This window comes from Elephantulus edwardii, unplaced genomic scaffold (assembly GCF_000299155.1).
Source record: "Elephantulus edwardii isolate Elephantulus edwardi_28Jun2011 unplaced genomic scaffold, EleEdw1.0 scaffold00004, whole genome shotgun sequence".
Classification (NCBI taxonomy): domain Eukaryota; kingdom Metazoa; phylum Chordata; class Mammalia; order Macroscelidea; family Macroscelididae; genus Elephantulus; species Elephantulus edwardii.
In genome coordinates, this window is record NW_006399754.1 from 38,164,095 (window position 1) to 38,182,172 (window position 18,078).

The window sequence follows — 18,078 nt, forward strand, 5'->3', positions numbered from 1 at the left end:
TCAGGCACTGCTTTTCTTTTCGTCCCTTGGCCATGCCCTCCCGCGGGACTCCAGACCCTAGGAGATACTGAGGAATGGGGAGACACTTCTATTTCAGAGCAAGTGGCTAAGCAGTTTTGGGAAATTCCTCAGTTTTTGCCTTTTCTGACTTTTTCTTTTATTTTTCTGGGAGACTCAAACTGCACAGTATTAGACCTTCTGTTTATCTCCTCTCTTTTGCAAATTCTATATTTTCTCTTAAGTTTTCATTGTATCTGATCTTTCTGTTTGACTTTCCTGTGTCTAAGCCTGCAGGGCTGCTGGCTGGACAGTGGTTTAGCCCCTGGCTAACTGAGTGCGCAGTGGATTGAACCAGCCACTGTGCGCGAGATGAATGCATGGTCTGCTTCTAAATCACTGTGGTGTTGGTTGCTATGTCCCTTGTGTCAGAGCCAGCGCATCGCTTGACCTCCAGCAGGTTTTCAGAGTCAGTACATTGCACGGAAGGAGACTGCTGACACTTCTCTGGCAGAGCAGCCTGTGTGTAGGACCACATGTCTGTGCGTTGGCTACAGCTCCTTACCCATTAGAAGCCCTGTGGGCAGTTCTCCTCTGCTTCACTCGCTGCTATGCATTGAAATGGGCTTGATGCCAGTGGAATAGGCATTAGTTTCTACATTACTGCCCTCTTCAAGTTTTCTGTTCATAATTGACTTTCAGTAGTTCATTATGGCACATGTGGGTTTTTTTCCTTTTTAAGATCCTGTCTGATGCTTTCTAAGCATCTTGCCTCTGTGATTTGGTGCCCTTCTTTTTTATTCAGAGACTTCTCATTCACTGTTTGTTCACATGTATCTTTTCTCTCTTCTTGTGTTGGTTTTCTATTGCTGCCACACAGATTAGTTCAAACCTGCTTATGACAGCATGTGTGTGCTGTGTCCTGGCTGCCTAGTCACGAAGTCCTGTGCAGCCTTGCTGACTGACGCCACGTCTTCATAGGTGTCTCTGGTGGGGAATGTGTGGGACAGGTACTGCAGGTGGTTTGCAGAATCCACGGCCCTGTTTGGGGGATGGCCTTCCACTGACTCTCCATCAAACAGCCATTCCTCGGCCACCTCTTCTCATGTGGGCCTCTCCCTCGTTCTCCCTGCAGCACCAGCCCGTCTTTGTCCACCTCCCACATCTCCCCAGTTCTCTCCAAGGAAGTTCTCCATGTTGATGACTCACGTGAATGCACTGGGTCCACCTGATAATTCACAGTCCTCTCCCTGTCGTGAGGTCGTGTCCATTGTTTCACATCGTTTCACTCTGTCCATCTTGTGTCCTCCTGGCAGTGTTCTGAGGCTTGGACCTGGGCAGGCCGTTGTCACATGACACTTCTTCTGAGATTGCTGTCATGTTAATTGGAAACTATGGGATGTAGTTAAAATGCTATCTTTGGTTCAGTATCTGATACCTAAGAACTTGTTCTGATGTGGATAGATGCAGCCCTGAACTCTCTGGAGTCTGTTGGGAGACCAGCAGAGATATTTTTTAGCTCGGTTACCATGATTTTCATCTCCGTCTGTGATTCTGTGTAGTTTTCTGCTGAAATCTTTTCATACGCATTGCTCATCTTCCCAGTGTCGTGGCTCCGCTATTGTTACTATTTTATTATGTGATACTCAGTTAGAACTGACTCGTGGCAGAGCCTCCCCTCGGGCTGCACAGGCTGGAAATCACCAGTAATCGACATAGAAATCGCCTGTGATTCCATCTTGCTTGGATCCACAGTCAACACTATCGGCACTGTTGTTGTTGTTGTCGTGTGCCTTCCTGTTGACAGAGACTCATAGTGACCCTGTGCACAGTAGCCTTAAATCCTGCTCTGTCCTGGGCCGGTCTCACCCTTTCTAACACACCTGCCCTCATTACTCTACTTACTGTATCGATCCATCTCACCCATGGTCTTTCTCTCCTGCACTGTCCCTCCACTCTTCTCAGCATGATTTCATTCTCCAAGATGGAGCTTCACAATCCTTCCCTTTAAGAAACAGCTTGACTTCATCCTCACCAGAACAGACCTGTTAGTTCTCTTGACAGTCCATGATCTATTCAAGATATGTACTTCCAGACACACAAGGGCTCATTGTGGCAGTCACCGTGTCGAGAGTCACCTTCGCCGACCCTCCACCCTTCCTAGCATTAATGTCCCTCTTGGACGAAGAGCGCCTTCCTCCTAGCAACATTCCTGCTAGCAACATGCCACACTTTGTGAGGTGAAGCCTCATCATTCTTGCCTCCAAAGAGCACTCTGGCTGCACCGTCTCCAAGACTTAACTGTGTTTTCTCTTGGTTATCCATGGGATGTTTGGAGCTCTTCTCCAATACCACAGCTCAAAGGCATCAATTCTTCTGTCATCCTCATTCACTTTCCAGCTCTCAGATGCATAGCAGATGATCAGAAGAACTATGTATGGCCTGAATCAGATGCACCTTAGTCCTCAGATTGACATCATTACTCCTCAGTGATTTGGAGAGATCCCTAACTGCAGATTTTCCTAGTGCAATAAATATATCTCATTTCCTGACTGCTGTTAAATTATTTAACCAATAATTTGTTGAGCATATTATTCAAGAAGTTGGACTCTATAAAGAGTAATACTGTATTAGGATGGGATTATTGACGGGAGGGAGACCCATGAATAACCTGTGTTATTCACACCCTTGCTTGCTGAAAGTGAGGAGGACTTGAAGCACTTGTTGTAGAAGATGAAGGAATGCAGCCTTCAGTATGGACTGCATCTCAATGTCAGGAAAACAAAGATTTTTGGCACTGGGCCTGTAGGCAACATCATGGTGGATGGAGAGGCGATGGACACTGTGAACAGCTTTCTCTTGCTTGGACCCACTGCCAGCTAGTGGATTATAAATCTTAACCGATGGTGCAGGGAGGAGGAACCATCTCTTCCTCCTGCAGCGCGACTCAAGTCCTTGACTTGGAACACTCATCACTGATCCTCCAGTAGATTTTCACAGACTGTAAATTGCATGAGAGGAAGATTGCCCATCTTTCTCTGGCGGAGCAACTGATTGATTTGACTGCCTCACTTGCGGCAGAAGATCAAAGACTATACCCTTCAATATTGATTACATTTCAACTTCAAGAATTAAAAAAAAAAGAAAGAGACAGAAGTCCTCCCCAGAGAGCCACAGTCAACATGTAAATGATGGGGGCATTTCACCCGTCAACTGTTCCTTCTTGTCTCCATGCACACTTGACGCCTGTGGTAGCTGCGGTCAGGAAATCAAAGGGCATCCTGCATTGAGTAAATCTGATGGTAAGGACAGCTCAGAGGTTTTAAGGATCAATATTGGGGAGCTCTGGTCGCCAGAAGAAGCTGCGCTGCGATCTCAAAGGCATGTGATTCCAGCCCACCAGCTGCTCCGTGGGAGAAGGTTGGGCACTCTCCTCCCATGTGATTAACTGCCTCTGAAAACCCGCAGGAGGGTCAGCTATGGGTCAGTTCTGACCCAACAGTACACAACATCAAATGCAGTTGAAAGACCAAAGTGCATCTGATTCAAGCCGTGGTGGTTTTGATTATGTATCTGGAAGTTGGGCCATAAGTTTGGCTGACAGAAGAGGGTGTACTGGAGAGGAGCACTGAGGACCCCACTGACTGCAGAAGTGAAATGGGATAGTGTAGCAATGTTTATGAGAAAATAGTCCAGAGAGTCATTCATTGTTTGGAAAAAACGCCTGTCTTACTCATTACACTTATGGCAACTCTGTCTTGGAGGAAAAACAAGGAAGTCCTGTAGAAAGTGCAGCTGGGGTGAAGCTTCATCTCACAGATTTTCGGCATGTTGTTATGTGGGGCCAGTTGTTAGTAAAAGACATCAAATTTTGAAAGGTGGAGGATCAGAAACAGGGAGGAACAGACCTCATCCATACAGCGGGATGGGCCAGACAGACGGAGAAGAATGCAGACTCAGCTGTCTGTGGAGCTCTTGGTGCTGGGCCTGGACTGCGTCCTCCAGCCCCAGTCCACTGGTGGCGTTGCTCTCATTTCCCAACTGTCTTTGGAGTAGGCTTTTTTGTTTTGTTTTGTTTTGAGTAGTCTTACAATTGTCCATTAAATTGTACTGTGTGTTCTCCAGATCTGCAACTTGTTGTTCAGTGTGTCGCAGTTAATTTCAAACTTTGATAGCTTCAAAATTGGCATGTAATATTGACTTGCCATCTTATGTCGAATTGTATTTATTCGTCTTTGTCTTCTTTTCCACAGCATCACTGCGAAACTTGAAAGAGCTCTTGAGAAAGTGGCTCCTCTTCTTCGTGAAATCTTTGTGGACTTTGCCCCATTCCTGTCTCGCACGCTGCTTGGCAGCCATGGGCAGGAACTCCTGATAGAAGGTAAGGCTCTCCTCTGGGTCTGCTCATTTCAGGTTCCCAAGGGCTGCTTTGTGCCTGAGGGGACTCTGACAGGATGAGAAGACACCTCTACTACAAGCTCTAGGGAGCTCTTCAATCTGTACACCTCCTGGCCTTCGTTTACATGAGCTGCCCTGGAAAGAAGGGGGACTCCAGCCTGGTGCCGACATTCCTGAGGTCAGGGCTGCTGGGCTCTCTCCTCTCAGGGTCGTGTGTTTCCCTGCGGTGGTCTGTAGCTCTTCCTACTCCAAAGGCCATATTCCCTAAAATGACGCTCTGCTCACAGATCAGGTCATAGGAGATTCCTTAAAAGAGTAAACATTAAAATGTAGAAACCTCTTATCTGTCGGCTGATGTAGTTGTGTGATTGCACTCAGCAGCTGCTCAGCGAGGTGAGCGATGGCGAAGAGAAATGAACCAGTGCGAAATTTGAGTTTATGCGCCTGGATGAGGAGAGTGGCTTTGACAACTCTGTCCTATGAAGACTGGTTTTCTTTTTTGAAAACCCTTTCTTTTTTGAAAACCCCTCTGTGAGTACTTTTGTAATAGCTGATCCATGCAGAAGATCCCGTGACAGATGGCGGTCCGGTGACATTTCCAGTGTCCTTGCCCTGAGCAGCCTCAGGTGCTTTCATGGGAAGCTGTGGTTGTGCAGTGCTTAAATCCTTGGTTGCTACTGAAAGCCTGACACCATGGACCCACTGAGCACTCCTGGGAGAAGAGATGGACAGTCTATTCCCATAAAGCTCGTGGTCTTAGCACTCAGGCGTGGTCACACTCTGCCCTCCGGGCTCGCCGTGCTCAGCATGGGGCACACGGCTGTGGACCGTGCACCCCGTCTCTGTGCGCGTGCAGTGCAGGAGGGGCCTGTCACGCTGCTGCATCACTCACTTTATATCATGTCCTTCGTCAGCCCACGCAGTGAGGGCTGCTCGGTCAGCATTAGGAAGGAAGAGCGAGTCCCTCCTTGGTCACCTGTCTGCATGCTCACGTGAGGAGTGAGGAGGACAGTGACGTGAAGGAGAGCTGCTGAAGCGGTGGAGGGAGGCTGGGGTTTCAGATCATAGAGGGGCCCAGGGGCAGTGCAGTAACCAGAAGTGGGGTGTCTGGAGGCAGTGCAGTGACCGGAAGTGGGGTGTCTGCAGGCAGTGCAGTGACTCTGGGAAGTGAGGTGTCTGGAGACAGTGCAGTGCTGGGAAGTTGGGGTGTCTAGAGATAGTGCAGTGACTGAGAAGTGGGGTGTCTGGAGGCAGTGCAGTGACTCTGGGAAGTGGGGATGTCTGGAGATAGTGCAGTGACTGTTGAGAATTGGGGTGGCTCTGGCAGAGTTATTAGGAGGGATTGTGGGGCATCGTTTTCATGTCACTGTTGTTACTAATACCCCCACCATTCACACAGTGGAATACTACGCAGCACACAGGAGCAATGATTCTGTAAATTCTTACCTAACTTGGGAGGGACTAGAGAGAATTATGTTGAGTGAACTAACTCAGTCCTACAAGAAAAATTATTGTATAAAACCGTTATTGTAGAATGGATATAAGGATCCAAACGGGGTGGGGGAGGGTGGCATCAGAGGGATGAGGATGTGCAGAGGGAGTGGGGACTTATCTTGGAGTTGTATAACTTTATGGGGGGGGCGGTGAGGAAATTGGAAGAATCTGTTCTCAAAAACAGTGTATTCAGATTTTGTAAATAAACTAGTATAAGGGGGGAAAATACCTCCACCAAGGAATGGTATTCTGAGAAGACTTACATGACCTTAATGCAACCCCATAAAATCCAAAACCCGTCTGTCCTGGATCCCTTCTTACTCCTGATAAACCCTCCCTCAGGTTTCTGAGGTTGTAAATCCTTATGGAAGAAGACTGCCTCTCACAGGCGTGTGGATTTAGCACTTCAGGGAGTTGGCAGTCTGACATTGCCAACAGAAGTAGAGTATCTGTGAGCTGTAGCAGGTGAAACACACATGGAGTGCCCGCTCTGTGATGACCTGGGTGGTTTCCTTCTCTTAGTCCTGCCTGCCTTCAGAGCAGTGCTGCTGAGAGATGCCGTGACCTGGGGAGAGTCGACAGAAGGGAGCACTCCCAGGCCCCCTCACGGCTTCACACCAGTTTGCTGCTTTGTAATGCTCGTCTCCTTCTCCAGTGACTGGGCCTCCGGATGGCGTCTCCACCGCATGTGACAGCAGGTGCTTGTCCTTCTGCATGGTGGAGTCCGTGTTCTTGGTCAGCTCCACAGTTCAGTCAGTCCTTAAACCTCCCTGTTCATCAGTGTGTGTCCAGCCTTCCTCTGTAGGCAGTGGTTTGAGGCCCATGTGCCTTAGGCTCCACAGCACCATCTGTGCTGATTAATGCGGAAGAGCTCTCCTGAAGCAGAAAGACAGTGTGTGTTCCAGCTACTCGTACGGTCCCCAACACAGTGCTGAGTGGTCAGCTCTCCCTCACACGGCGTCCCTCACAGAGTGGTCAGCTCTCCCTCACACGGCGTCCCTCACAGAGTGGTCAGATCGCCCTCACACGGCGTCCCTCATGGAGTGGCCAGAATTTCCTCGTGCAGCATCCCTCATGCAGTGCCCTGAGCTCAGGTTTTGCACACAATACGTCAGGAACCTCCATTGCTCACCCTCTTTCCAGTGGGTTCTGAGATCCCCACCTCACTTCTCTCTCCGTTTTCTTCCTGGTGAGAGGAGATGATGTGAACCATGTCCCAGGGAAGGGGCTGTGGCCTAAGTTAGGATATGACGGCCTCTCAGCCTAGTCCCCTGACTGAGCTCAAATCATGGGCCGTGAGTACCTGCCTCCTTCTGGCATAGAGGTGGAAGTCTGGAGGACAGAGGATCCTGCATACAGCTGAGGACCCAGCCTCACCACGTTGACAGACGTGGGAAGGGCCTGAATACATGTTCGTCATGTGGAGCCCCGTTCGTCAAATATTATTAAAATGAAATATTCTGTTGTACTGTATTTTAAAACTTTCCAAAGGAGCATAAATGGTGTGCTAGCTGAAAATGGTGCATGGGAATTAGGTCTCCCAGAGAGGGCTCTGTTGTCAGCCGTGTGTCAGGACTTCTGGGCCTTTTACTCCATCTCTGTTCTTGCCTCTTGGCTGCTGGTGGGGAGCTCCCTGCTTCTCTGAAACGTGTGTTGCTCTTATAGTGAGAAAGGAGTCAATAAATATTGGAGGGGAAAAAAATGAGCTCTTAAATATTTCTTCTTTCCCTATAAGATAAAATCTTTTGGGGAGAGTAACTTTTGGGGGGTGTCTTGCCCTTTTCCCAAAATGATTCGAGTTTATTTACAGAAATTCACTAAATAGTGATTGCAGTGTGTTAAAATGAAATGAGGAATAAAGGGAGTAATGTGTAACAAATGGGGTCCAGGCTCTTAGGAAAATTTGGATTACACATTCTCCACGAAGTTTTTCACAGCCAGAGCAAAACAAAAAGCCTATGGAATTACGAGAATCACATCATTTGTTCCTAAGTGCCTCTATGTGACATATTTAGGGACCAAGGAATTAGTCTCATGTAACTCCGCTGTGTGAACTGGTCAGGACCCCATATGTGCAGCCTTGTTTTCTATGGATTGCCTCTTATTTATTTCTCCCAAACACAACAGTGAGGAGCTAAGATAAATCTCTGTGATGGGCACTGTTTTCAGGGGACTACCCTGACTTCATCTCCGTTGTTCTAAAGGGGACTCTGGGAACACGGGGATAGTTTCCATTAGCATCAGGACATCTTGGTGAGAAGAAGGGGGCCAGGAAACGAGAGGACCTGAAATGGAACAGTCGGAGCACAGAAGAGAATGTTGGTGCCTTGTGGAGAATGGCCCTGAAGTCCCAGAACGATTTATGTCAGAATAGTCAAATGGGAACCTAATTTGTCATGTAAACTTTCATCCAAAACACAAATGGTTACAAATGACAAACTGTTTTTCTTATATATTTTGCTGGAATAAAACTTTTGAAAATTAATGCCTAAAAATGACTTTGCGTTGATGTGTTTGCAAGTGTCAAAAAGCAGCGATTACAGCGAAAGCACAGAAGCAGGTCTATGTTCCAGGACTTTCGATAGACTGGGCTGCGCGGAAGAGAAGCAGAGAAGAATGTTGGGAGGAGTTAATCTTAGAGTTAAGATATAAGGAAGTAGAGTTAGGGATGGCTTAGGGCTGTCAAAAACAGAACAGATCCTAGTATTTATTAAAGGGCCTTGGAATTATAGGCATTTGACAATATAGAACATTTAAAATCATGGATAACATCTTCTCAATATTAGAACCTGTACATAGACCAAGAAGTATGTTGTTCCTACAGAAAAAGATATTATGGCCTGGTTTAAAATCAGGAAGGGGTGCATCTCTTTGCTCCATCCAGATACTAAACAGATAATTAGAGGAGCTGGACTACAGGTAGCAGAGGAATGCAGCACTGGGGATGGAGGCAGATTTCTGAAGACGCTGTGTTGTGCCAGTGATACAGCCTTGCTCACTGAAAGCTGAGGACTTGAGCCATTTCCTGCAGAAGGTCAGAGACCACGCTCTTCAGTATGGATCGCATCTCAACATCAAGAAAACAAAAATCCTCACCACTGGTACAATAGGCAACATCAGGGTAGATGGGGAACAGTTGATGTTGAGGATTTTGTTTAAGTGATTCCTATCAATGCCCATGGTATAACATCCGTCAAGAAAATGAGGAGACCTTTGTGTTGGGAGACTGTCCTGTCATGGACCTCTCCAGAGGGCTGTAGAGAAGCAGTGTCAGACTGAAGACTAATGTGGGCTTGATCCCAGTCATACTGTTTTCAGCTGCTTCTCAGGCATCTGAGTTGGATAAAGATGACAAAGGACGAGTTGATGCGTTGAATTGTGATGTTTGAGAAGAACATTCGATACCTCATGAGCTCCCAGAGGAGCAGACAGATAGGTCTTGGAGGTGGTCAGCCAGGGTTCTCCTTAAAAGCAAAGACAGAGCAGCTTTGTCCCACATCCGAGTTCTTCGGAAAGGTAGAAGGTGTGAGAGAGGGGAAGCCCTTCAACAAGATGGACTGACGTGACGACTGACAACTCGATGAAACACGTCAGAGATCGGGAGGTGCTTTGACTCCATGGCCTCTCACAACAGCAGCTGTAGAAGCCTTTGGAACAGTCGCCATCCAGAAGGTAGGTGGGTTGAGCCCACAGCTGCTCTGCTTCTGAAAAGATTGTAGCCTTGGAAATGGTGTGAGTGCTTTCCGCTGTGTTCTCCTGTGTTGTGATTGTGATAGCCACTCTTGATCAAAGGGCTGCGATGGTGCAGGGTGCTGGTGGGCCTGGAGTTGGCAACAGCCAAGAAGCATTAAAAGGGGTTCTTGAGTCTCTCCCTCTACATCTCTTGGGGTGGGGGGGGTATGGATGTGCTTCAGGATGTCCCTTTCTCTTGTTCTGCTGTTATCACCACGTGAGCCTGAGCCACCACAGCTTGTGCTCTGTGTGGTTTCCTTAATCACGTAACTTCACAACGCCGACGATGGTCAGCTAACATGAGGACCCTGTGGGATGGTGTGGGGACAGGAGAGGAGGGACAGTTAGACGTCGTCGCCAAGTCAGCTTTGGTCACTCATCCTCTGTGGGTGGTTGGGTACCATCAAGTCAGAACTGACCCAGATTGACCCTCAGTGGGTTTTTACAGGCAGTAAATTGCACAGGGCGGGACTGCCTCTCCTCCCTCACAGCACCTGGTGGGTTTGAACCGCATTGCTCCGAGGTGGCAGTGCAACTCTTTATCACTCCACCCACGACCCTTTCCTTCCTCTTCCTTGCCTTCATCACATGGAGGCCACACCCTCTCCAGAGGGAAGCAGGCTGGCTCCCACAGGCCCCAGCTGACCTGCTTCTGAACTCTGTCCACCCTGTGGAAGTCAGCTCTAGCCAAGGCTGAGATGGGGACTGGCTGTGGCCTGAAACTGCCCTGGTCAGGAGCTGTGTTATTGAACCATCTCAGATTGAGGTCATCTGCACCGTTGTTGGAGTGTCCCACAATCAGAACGGACCCATAGCTGACTCAGGAGGAGACTGTCCATGCTTCTTCCACAGAGCAGCTAGTAGCCTCAAACCATGTGCCTTCAGGATTGCAGTGCAGCTTCTTGTCACTAGGCCAGCAGAGCTCCCGGTAATAATAGCTGTGGTGGTGTCAGGTGCTCCCAAACGAATCTCACTCACTGCAACACCCAGAACAGCGTGGCCCTGCACCATCGTCACCCCATGGCAATGCCCTAGCCCGTTGTTGACAGTAGCCCCTCTGCCTTCTGACCGCCGTGGACGATCCTGCTGGCGTCCAAAATGCAGTTGGCATCAGGTCCAACATCACAGCAATACCCTGGCCGGCACAGCACAGCAAGCCAGTGAATAAGTGGAGGGCTAAAGTCTCATTCCACGACAATGATACAATATTCCAGACTTGTCGTTTCCAGGACCAGCACTTAGAAGTTATGACATAGCAAGACCTTTCCACCTCCACCCGAAGAGCACAGTCTTGATTTAAACAAGGCTAGGCCAGACCGCACGCACACTCAACGGTGGGCCACATAACTGAGGGGTGCGTGTGTGTGTCTTTGTTAACCCCCAAACTAGAATATTAAGTGTAAATTTAGTAGTTACTGTTTTAAAACAGAAGAGATAATACAAAACATGTCCAGGACAAACAGGACTTCATGGAAATGTTAGCAACTGTTGTTTTGTTTACTTACAAAGTTTGTATGCATTGTTTTTCACTCTGGATCTTTCCCATTTCCTCTACCCACTGCTCCCTCCACACATCAAATTGTGCAATCCTATGATTAACACCCTCTCCCACCCTCCCCACCACAGATCCTCATACATGTTCTACAATCATGGTCTTAAACAGTCTTTGTCCCTATGGGACTGAATTAGTTCACTCAGCCTAGTGCTTTCCGGTCCCTCCCAAGTTAATGATTTACAAAATCATTGCTCCTGCGTGCTGCATAGTATTCCATCATGTGAATGTAACATCATTTCTTAATCTATTCAATTGTGGTTCGACGTCTGAACTGTTTCCCTGTTCTTGTGATGTTGCGTAACACTGCTATGAATACTACTGTACAAGTTTCCGTTTGTGCCTCAGTTCTCATTTTCTCAGGATATATTCCAGGCTGTGGAATAGCTGGGTATTATGGAATTTCTATGTTCAGCTTTTTGAGGAAATGCCAAACTATTTTCTAGAGTGGTTATACCATTTTACAGTCCCATCAACGGTGTATGAGAGTTCTTATCTCACCACACAGCTTGTAAGTTCTCTCTCTATAAAAGCAAACGGTGAAACCAACTGGAGCAGCAAATAGCGAGATAATAACTGCGACGCCGTACAGCACCTGAGTAGGTGCCTGGGTCAGAGGGAATGCCATTGGAGCTGGGATGACGGTGGCTGGGGGTGCTCCTTGAACTGTTGGCGAACTGAGGTGGAAGCAGCAGGTATTGGATGGGAGCATTGGAAGTGGTCACTGGGCACGAGGGGTCCAGGACAATAGCAGAAGCTGGAGCAGGGATGGCTTTTACGTGCTGTTCCTCACGCCGACATTGATGCTGTTCCCCATGTCCTCATATGCATAAGAAGGTTTGACAGTGGATGGAAAGATTGGTGAAGAGTTGTGTCTCAAGCATGGTGATGGTAAAGGATATTAAGTACACGTGCCCACTGCAGAGGAACAGAAGGCCCGCCCTGCCGGAACCACATCCTCGGCAGTGAGGGTGCCGAGACTGCGTCTCCTGCACTGTGGACATGTTGTCAGGTGGGACCAGTCCCTTGAAAAGGACATGATGCTCAGCAAGGTGTACAATCTGTGGGAAAGAAGGACACTCCCAGGAAGATGGACTGGGACAGTGGTTTCCACAGGAGCCTTAGCACAGCAGAGAGGGTGTGGTTGAGGCAAGGCCCGGCAGCCTCCACAGTCATTCAGCAGCTTGTCTTCAAATTCTTAACTAGCTATGCAGAACAGTGCGGATGTGAGTGAATTGGAACCGGTTCAGTGGCTCACAACAACAGTATTTACTGCTAATTATAGTTAAAGGAATACTAGGGAGCTAGTGGCAAGAAGCCGCACTGCAATCCTCAAGGCAAGTGGTTCAAATCCACCAGCTGCTCCGCGGGAGAAGGATGGTCAGTTTCTACCCGTGCAGCCAACTGCTTCTAAAGACCTGTCAGAGGGTGAGCTTATGTGTCAGTTTCTGACTCGACGGAATATACCACCACAACTACAGTAAAACTGTTCTTTGCAATGAGTGGCACAGTAGGGAAAATGAAACAGTATTCTTTTCTCTAAGGTAAACTGTTGCCTGTTATTTGTGAATATGTTGTTGTTATGTGCCAGTGAGTCACCGGTGAACCATAGTGACCCTGTGTACAACAGCCCTAAACCCTGCTTTATTGTCTCTGACACACTCACCTCCCATTATCCCAGTCACTGAGTCAGTCCATCTCACAGAGGGCCTTCCTCTCCAGCGCTGTCCCTCCACTCTCCCAAGCATGACTCTCCAAGGACTGGTCCCTCCTTACATGTCCAGAGTATGTCAGACAAAGCTTCAGAATCCTTGCCTCCAAGGAACAGCCTGGTCTCACCCTCTCTAGGATGAACTTGTTTGTTCTCCTGGCAGTCCATGGTATATGCAGTACTTTTCTCCAGCACCACAGGTCAAAGGCATCAGTTCTCCTATCATCCCTAATCATTGTCCAGATTTCTGATGCATAGCAAGTAATTGCAAAGACCATGGCCTGGGTCAGGTGCACCTTAGGTTCCAGACTGATTTCATTGCTTTTTAGTACTTTGTAGAATAGTAAATTTTAGAAGTTTGAAATGTGCATTTCCCTACTAGTGTTATTAGGATTTTGTCAATTTCAGTAAATAGTAAAAGTGATGCATCTCATACATTGTATGTTAGGCTTCATGGACTAGAAAGTTGCAGATCATGACCACTGCATAAAGCAGGGTTTATTTCTGCTGAGCGCTGTGACTGTCGGCCAGTCAGTCATTCTGACAGAGCCAGAGATGGCTGTGTTTGACATCTCATTCATTTTTAAGACACTGGATTGTAATGGGATGTCATTTTTAAATAGAAGATTTTGAGAAAAGTAGTGAATAGCAGATTACAGAGATCAATGATAGGTAAAAACATGAGACACAGCCTGACAGTAATTCCAGTAGTAAACTGCGTAAATTTACATTTTTAATATTTCTTATTTGAGACAGGAGGGTTTTTTAGTCAAATGTTGGTTAAATACTTTTGAAGGAAAAATAGTGCTTTAGTGCTCACTAATTTATAATTTCAGTCCTTATTTTTGCCAACTCTGATAGTATTTTGAAATCCATTTAAAATATTTCCTATATGATTCATTTCTGTATCACTTCTGGGAGATGATAGGTCCTGAATTTTGGTCACTAGTTCTAACAACAACAGTTCCAGTTGTGCAACTTCTCTTAAAATCCTTGTTAGAGGAGGAAGGACGAGGCCTGGCTGCCAAGACAGCTGCATTTGCACCAAGTGTCATGAAGCCAGAACTGAAGGTAATGGGGCAACCTGGCTGGTTTCTGTCTTCAAAAAACAAACAAAAAGGCAAACAGAGAAGTCTTTATAAATGGCTGTGAAAAGCTATTTTCTGTCATTTGTTTATTATTAGATTTTTGGATACCTGATCTTTTTCATGCTTTTCTTTTAAAAGACCAACTTCATTCTTTTATCTCACCATCCAACCCAACTACTATAATTCTCAGACCCTGACAGTTGGGTGCGATGCCACTTGAGCCAAGCACGGTAAATAGAAAGAGCATTTCTCTTGTGATAGCTGTCATGAACTGTGTGAGCCTCATTAACAATCACTTGTTAACAATCGGGGGCAGCACAAAATATTTTCGTTATGGGTCAGAAGGAAAGGAAAATTTATAATGTACCATTTCTACACTCATTTTTTTAAAATGTACAATTTGTAGAAATCTTTCCAAATTATCCTTTAGAGTTGATTGTTAATGAATAATGAAATGGTTACTTTAATTCAAACAAATATAATAGCTCAATGGTATTTTATAAAAGAATTTCATTCAAATCTTTTTAATTAGCCTGGAGATTTTGGGGGAACTCTGGTGGCCTAGTGGGTAAAGATCTGTGCTGCCAGCGCTAAGGCAAGTGATTCGAATCCGTCAGTGGCCAGAGATGAGCAGTCCTCCCTTGTGACTCACAGCCTCTGAAAGCCCACTGAGGGGTCAGCGAGGAGTCCACACGCACTCGGCAGTGAGGGGGTGAAGAGTTTTAGATATTTGAGTTACTGCTATTATCAGAATGTAGAGCGATCGCTGCAAAACATAAGTTTAATAACAGCAACAACAAAAATGGGGTAGTTAGTAAAAGCTTTTGCACCTTAATCTGATGGAAAATCACACCCCGTGAGTTAGCGTTCTCCGCTGACTGTTGTTGTGAGCCAGTGAGCTGGATGCCACCCACTGCTGACCCTCCCGCAGGTCTTCATAGGCAGTAAGTCGCTCGGGGGAGGCTGCCCTGCCCTCCCCCAAAGAGCAGCAGGATTGAACCATGTACCTTACCGCTGAACCACGGGCAGTCACTGGCGTGACAAGAGCAACAGCCACATTGCCTCCACATAAAAATTAATTTTATATAAAGATTGAAACTTTTCTGAGTATTTATTACATGATAATGTGCTGTAACAATAAGCACTTCTCTTTAAGGGGATAAGATCTTCTGTGTGCCCTCAAATGTGAAGAGGAACACATTTCTCAAAGACTTGATGTGTTTCCCACATCTGGCTCTGACGGAGTAGCAGAGGTGGGCCTTATCCTCCCATTCTAGTCACTAGGAATTTGGACAAAATACATGAACCTTCTGGGTATCGAAACTGGACAGTGGCAGCAGCAGACAGTCCCCTGGCATCGTGCGAGCTCCCTGTGGTTCTGCCGGGAAGCACGCCATTGATGTGCAGCATCTCTCAAGGGGTCTCAAGTGAAACGCAAACCCTGCCCATCTGAGGGCACAGTTCAGAGTTTAGTCAGGTCAGATGGCAGTTTCAGAGCGGAGAGCACTGGATAGTAAAATAGCTCCAGACTCAGCTTCTGGGCCCTCAGAGTCTCCCTTCCGAGACACGCATGCAGCAAAATGGAACAAGGTGCTCCTGGAACTGTGACGGCAACAATTACATAACCCACCTAGGAGCAAGTGGTGTTCTCGCCGTGTCTGGCGCAAGTGTCCAGTCCTCACCGGTGACAGGCGTGAGTCAGGAGTCTAGAAGGACCATTGTGTCATGAGTGCTGCTGAATTGGAACTGACTCCGGCTGTAAATCACACGGGATGAGTTTGCTTGTCTTTCTCCTGCAGAGCAGCTGATGGAGTTTAAGTCTACCCTAAAAGAAGGCATTCTGAAAATGGGCCTCAGAGAGAGCAATGTGATCCATAAGGAACATACCAGAATAAAACAACACAATGCAGTACGAATAATGCAGCAGTCACAGTGTTGTTGTTATGTGATGTTGAACCTCCTACAACTCGTAGTGACCCTATAAACCACAGACGTCAAGCCCCGCCCACGGCCTCCCCATCTTTCAACTTGAAGAGGAGAAAAATGAACACATAACCTCAGACGAATCTAGCAATAGATTTGACCCAGGCAGGTCGTAAATGACAGTTTGGAAGTCAAGTATTATGAGCTATTATAATTATGTAACTATGTAAAGGAAAGCAAGTGCATGAGGTCCTCCTCAGTTTCAGCAAGCAGGGTTGTGTCATCTGCATAACGCAGATTGTTAATAGACCTTCCACCAATCCTGATGCCACAATTCTCCTCACAGAGCCCAGCCTCCCAGATAATCTGCTCGGCATAAAGGTTGAAAAGGTATGGAGACAGGACGCATCCCTGGCGTACACCCTTCCCAATTTTGAACCATGCAGTGTTACCCTGCTCTGTTCTGACTACTGCCTCTTGGTCCAAGTATAGGTTTCGCATTAGCACAATTAAATGTTCTGGGACTCCCATTCTTCTCAGAGTCAGCCACAGTTTGTTATGATCCACACAGTCAAATGCCTTTGCATAATCAATGGATCACAGATAGACAATGTCAAGAAGACAAAGATTCTCACCACTGGACCAATTGGCAGCATCAGGATGGATGGCGAAGAGATTGAGATTGTTCACAGCTTCAGTTTGCTCAGCTCCTCAGTCAACACTCTTGGCACCAGCAGTCAGGAAATCAAAAAACGTATCGCGATGGGAAAGTCTGCTGTTAGGGACCTCTCTAAAGTACTCAGAAGCAACGGTGTCTCTCTGGAGACTAAGGTGCGCCTGATACAGGCCATGGTCTTTGCAATCGCTTGTTATGCATCAGAGAGTTGGACAATGACTAGGAAGGACAGAAGGAGAGGTGATGCCTTTGAGCTCTGGTGCTGGAGAAGAGTACTGAATGTACCTGGAGATGGAACCCAGAGGGCCTCAGGGTGTCGCCAGGATGAGCGCATGAACAGCAAGGATGTCACTTCAAGGAGAAAGAGCTTGACTATTTCTTCTCAAACATTCATAGAGGTTGTATTTGGGATGGTCAGAAGCTCGTGACATACTGAATCATGTCTCCAGAAGCTGCTGCCAGGCGTCTGATCTGACCAGCCCTCCTCGCCCGCACACATGCTCAGGTGTGGTTTGTGAATTGGAGACAAGGTATCCTCATTACAGGTAATCCCTAACTGACAACACATTCGTGTTACTGGGACGTACATTTACAAAGTCCTGACTCTGTGTGTGTGTGTGTGTGTGTGTGTGTGTGTGTGCACATGGGCGCTGTTGCCACGATAGTGTGCTACAAGAAGCATTGCACTGTGTAGATTGAGGATGTTACAACTTTTAGTTAATTTTTATGATTTACTGTCTAAAGCTGCATTACGTAGACTTCAGCTCTCTCTCCTGGATCCTGATATAAATGTAGTGGTATGGGTTGTAATTTTTCTTGTATATTTAGGAAGTTTTAATCTACTTGTTTACAAGCAAAGAGACTTAGTATGTGGAAAGACCTGTGTCTTTGCTCAGGTTTAATAGCTATTACAAAGGCTACGCTGATACAGAATTTTTTCATTTTATTTCATAGCTGCCCTGACTTAATTAAAAGAGCTCAGAATAAACCCAGATGTTAAAATATTCAGAGAGAATCCAAGAAGTGATCCATGTGTCACTGATGTTTGGATTCTTCAGGATAGCCACGTCATTGTCCTCTCAGTGCTAACAAACACAACCCAGTCTGTCCATGGAGGTGCTGTCGTGGTTTGGCTGTGAGCGTCTGAGTCCCTTGTTCTCCAGGGGAGCATTCTGAGATCAGGCTGGGACACGTCAGCCTTCACTGTCTGCCTTCCTCCCCTTCCCAAGGGTCAGAATATGGGACTCTGCTCACAGATCGTCCTCCCTGGGCAGTTACTGCAACGTGTGTGGATCTTGAATGGGAGGGGAAAAGCATCAAGAATTAATTTTTCCTGACAGGAGCAGATAGGATCGGTTGTGGAATGGACATTTTTCAAGAGGTAAATTTGGAGAAGTTATTAATTTTCCATCTTTACACTCATGTTGCTCACCATGTAAATGTCTCACTGAGGTCTTTTATTTTTTTTAATAAATTTTTTATTTTATACTGGTTTACTTACAAAGTT

General features: G+C 46.8%; 1 protein-coding gene across 1 annotated transcript in view; it reads left to right on the forward strand.

Annotated features, from left to right (window-relative positions):
* NBEA (neurobeachin) overlaps positions 1–18,078 on the forward strand; it is a 924,058-nt gene that overhangs the window by 380,812 nt on the left and 525,168 nt on the right. The window contains exon 37 of the mRNA XM_006879639.1: positions 4,251–4,378. Within this exon, the coding sequence (XP_006879701.1) occupies positions 4,251–4,378 (128 nt within the window). The remainder of the gene's footprint in view (positions 1–4,250; positions 4,379–18,078) is intronic.